This window comes from Danio rerio, chromosome 2 (assembly GCF_049306965.1).
Source record: "Danio rerio strain Tuebingen ecotype United States chromosome 2, GRCz12tu, whole genome shotgun sequence".
Lineage (NCBI taxonomy): Eukaryota > Metazoa > Chordata > Actinopteri > Cypriniformes > Danionidae > Danio > Danio rerio.
The window spans coordinates 63,470,001-63,472,500 of NC_133177.1; the positions used below are offsets into that span (position 1 = coordinate 63,470,001).

The 2,500-nt window shown below is 50.6% G+C and overlaps 1 protein-coding gene across 50 annotated transcripts in view; it reads left to right on the forward strand.

The window, feature by feature from the left end:
• Positions 1-2,500, forward strand: part of wu:fj49a02 — a 51,508-nt gene that overhangs the window by 30,625 nt on the left and 18,383 nt on the right. For all 50 annotated transcript variants that reach the window (XM_073932658.1, XM_073932717.1, XM_073932664.1 and 47 more), the window contains 3 exons: positions 105-244; positions 352-673; positions 753-990. In XM_073932658.1, coding sequence (XP_073788759.1) covers positions 105-244; positions 352-673; positions 753-990 — 700 coding nt within the window. The remainder of the gene's footprint in view (positions 1-104; positions 245-351; positions 674-752; positions 991-2,500) is intronic.

A 2,500-nucleotide genomic window follows, 5' to 3' on the forward strand; every position in this document is an offset into this window, starting at 1 on the left:
AAGCTGAAGCCCAACACACATACACACACACACAGGAGACCACCTGTACAGTGTTATCTTTAACCTGTGTGTGTGTGTGTGTGTGTGTGTGTGTGTGTGAGCAGAAGGTGGAGGTGGGTCAGCCTGGGTATGAGATGCTGCTGTCCCAGAATGCAGAGGAGATACAGTGTGATGAAGAGCAGAGGAGAGGAGTCGAGCTGTGTGGAGCGATGGTGCAGAAGGATGAGGCGCTCTCTCACACCAGGTACACACACACACACACACACACACACACACACACACACACACACACACACACACACACACACACACTGTGCCTCTGGTGATGATGATGCTGAGGCTGTGTTCCAGGAGCGCTGATGAAGAGTGTATGGCGTCAGCAGCACATGAGGAGGGGTCTGTGCGCTGCAGAGGGTCCGAGAAGGCTGAAGCAGACCAGCAGACCTGCCATGAGCCTCAGAGAGATTACTGTACGTTCAGAGAGGAGGAGTATGAGGAGGACGAGGATGATGAGGATGAAGGAGAGGAAGCAGCAGAGATCCGGGCTCCACCAGGCAAGCGCGGCCCTCCGTGTGTGAAGCTGCGGGAGTCTCGGAGGAAGAGGAGGTGCACCAGGCCTCATTCCCTGGACCTGGGAGCCCTGCTGTCACACACACCTGCAGCCCGCGGCCAGGTGAGTCTGTAAATGTGCAGTGTGAGCAGTGCAGCCCTCACCCTTACCAGTGTAACTTCAGAGTCTGCGCTCCAATCAGGGTGTAGAGATGGAGCGTGAGGTGGAGGGAGACAGTGGCAGCTCCAGCACTGGAGGAGGCGGAGCCATTGGCTTCTGGCAGCATGTGGAGGTGGGGCTCCGGGAGCAGGCGGAGCGTCTCCGTGGTGACCTCGCTGTGAGTCGTCAGGAGAATCGGGAGCTGCAGGAGAGACTGATGGTGTCAGAGGCGACGGTTCACGCACAGGCCGAACAGATCAAAGACTACAGAGAGCTGCTGAGTGAGGACACACACACACACACACTGTCCACTGACTGCATTCTGAGAGACACACACTACTGCTATTTGAACCACTATACTATACTGACCACTGTACTGACCTGTATACTAACCCTGCTATACTGACCCCGCTATACTGACCTCTATATTGACCCCGCTATACTGACCTCTATATTGACCCCGCTATACTGGCCCCGCTATACTGACCTCTATAGTGACCCCGCTATACTGGCCTCTATACTGACCCCACTATACTGTCATGTGCACTGACCACCGCTATACTGTTGTCTATACTGACTACTATGCTGTCCTCTATACTGTCCTCTATGCTGACCTTTATACTGACCACTATACTGGCCAATATACTGCCCTTTATACTGGCCACTATATTGACCTCTATACTGACCCCACTCTACTGGCCCTGCTATACTGTCTTCTATACTAACCCCGCTATACTGGCCTCTATACTGGTCGCTATACTGACCTCTATACTGACCCCGTTATACTGTAATCTACACTGACCACCGATATACTGTCATCTATACTGACCACTATACTGACCTCTATATTGACCTCTATACTGTCTTCTATACTGACCTCTATACTTACCTCTATACTGACCCCGCTATACTATCGTCTATACTGACCTCTATACTGTCCTCTATATTGACCTCTATACTGACTCTGCTATACTGGCCTCTATACTGACCTCTATACTGACCCCGCTATACTGACCTCTATACTGACCTCTATACTGGCCCCGCTATACTGACCCTGCTATACTGACCTCTATACTGACCCCGCTATTCTGACCTCTATACTGACCCAGCTATACTGATCTCTATACTGACCTCTATACTGACCCTGCTATTCTGACCTCTATACTGACCCCGCTATACTGTTCTCTATACTGACCTCTATACTGACCCCGCTATACTAACCCTGCTATACTGACCTCCATAGTGACCCCGCTATTCTGACTTCTATACTGACCCCGCTATACTGATCTCTATACTGACTCCGCTATACTGACTGCTATACTGTTCTCTATACTGACCTCTATACTGATCACTATTCTGTCCTCTATATTGACCTCTTTACCGACCCCACTATACTGGCCTCTATACTGGCTTCTATACTGACCTCTATACTGACCTCTATACTGGCCTCTTTACTGACCGCTATATTGATCCTGCTTTACTGTCCTCTATACTGACCCCACTATACTGACCCTGCTATACTGTCCTCTATACTGACCGCGCTATACTGACCTCTATATTGACCCCGCTATACTGACCTCTATACTGACCCCGCTATACTGGCCCCGCTATACTGACCTCTATACTGGCCGCTATACTGACCCCGCTCTACTGGCCGCTATACTGACCCCGCTCTACTGGCCTCGCTATACTGACCACCGATATACTGTCAACTATACTGACCACTATACTTACCTCTACATTGACCTCTATATCGACCCCGCTATACTGACCACTATATTGATCCCGCTA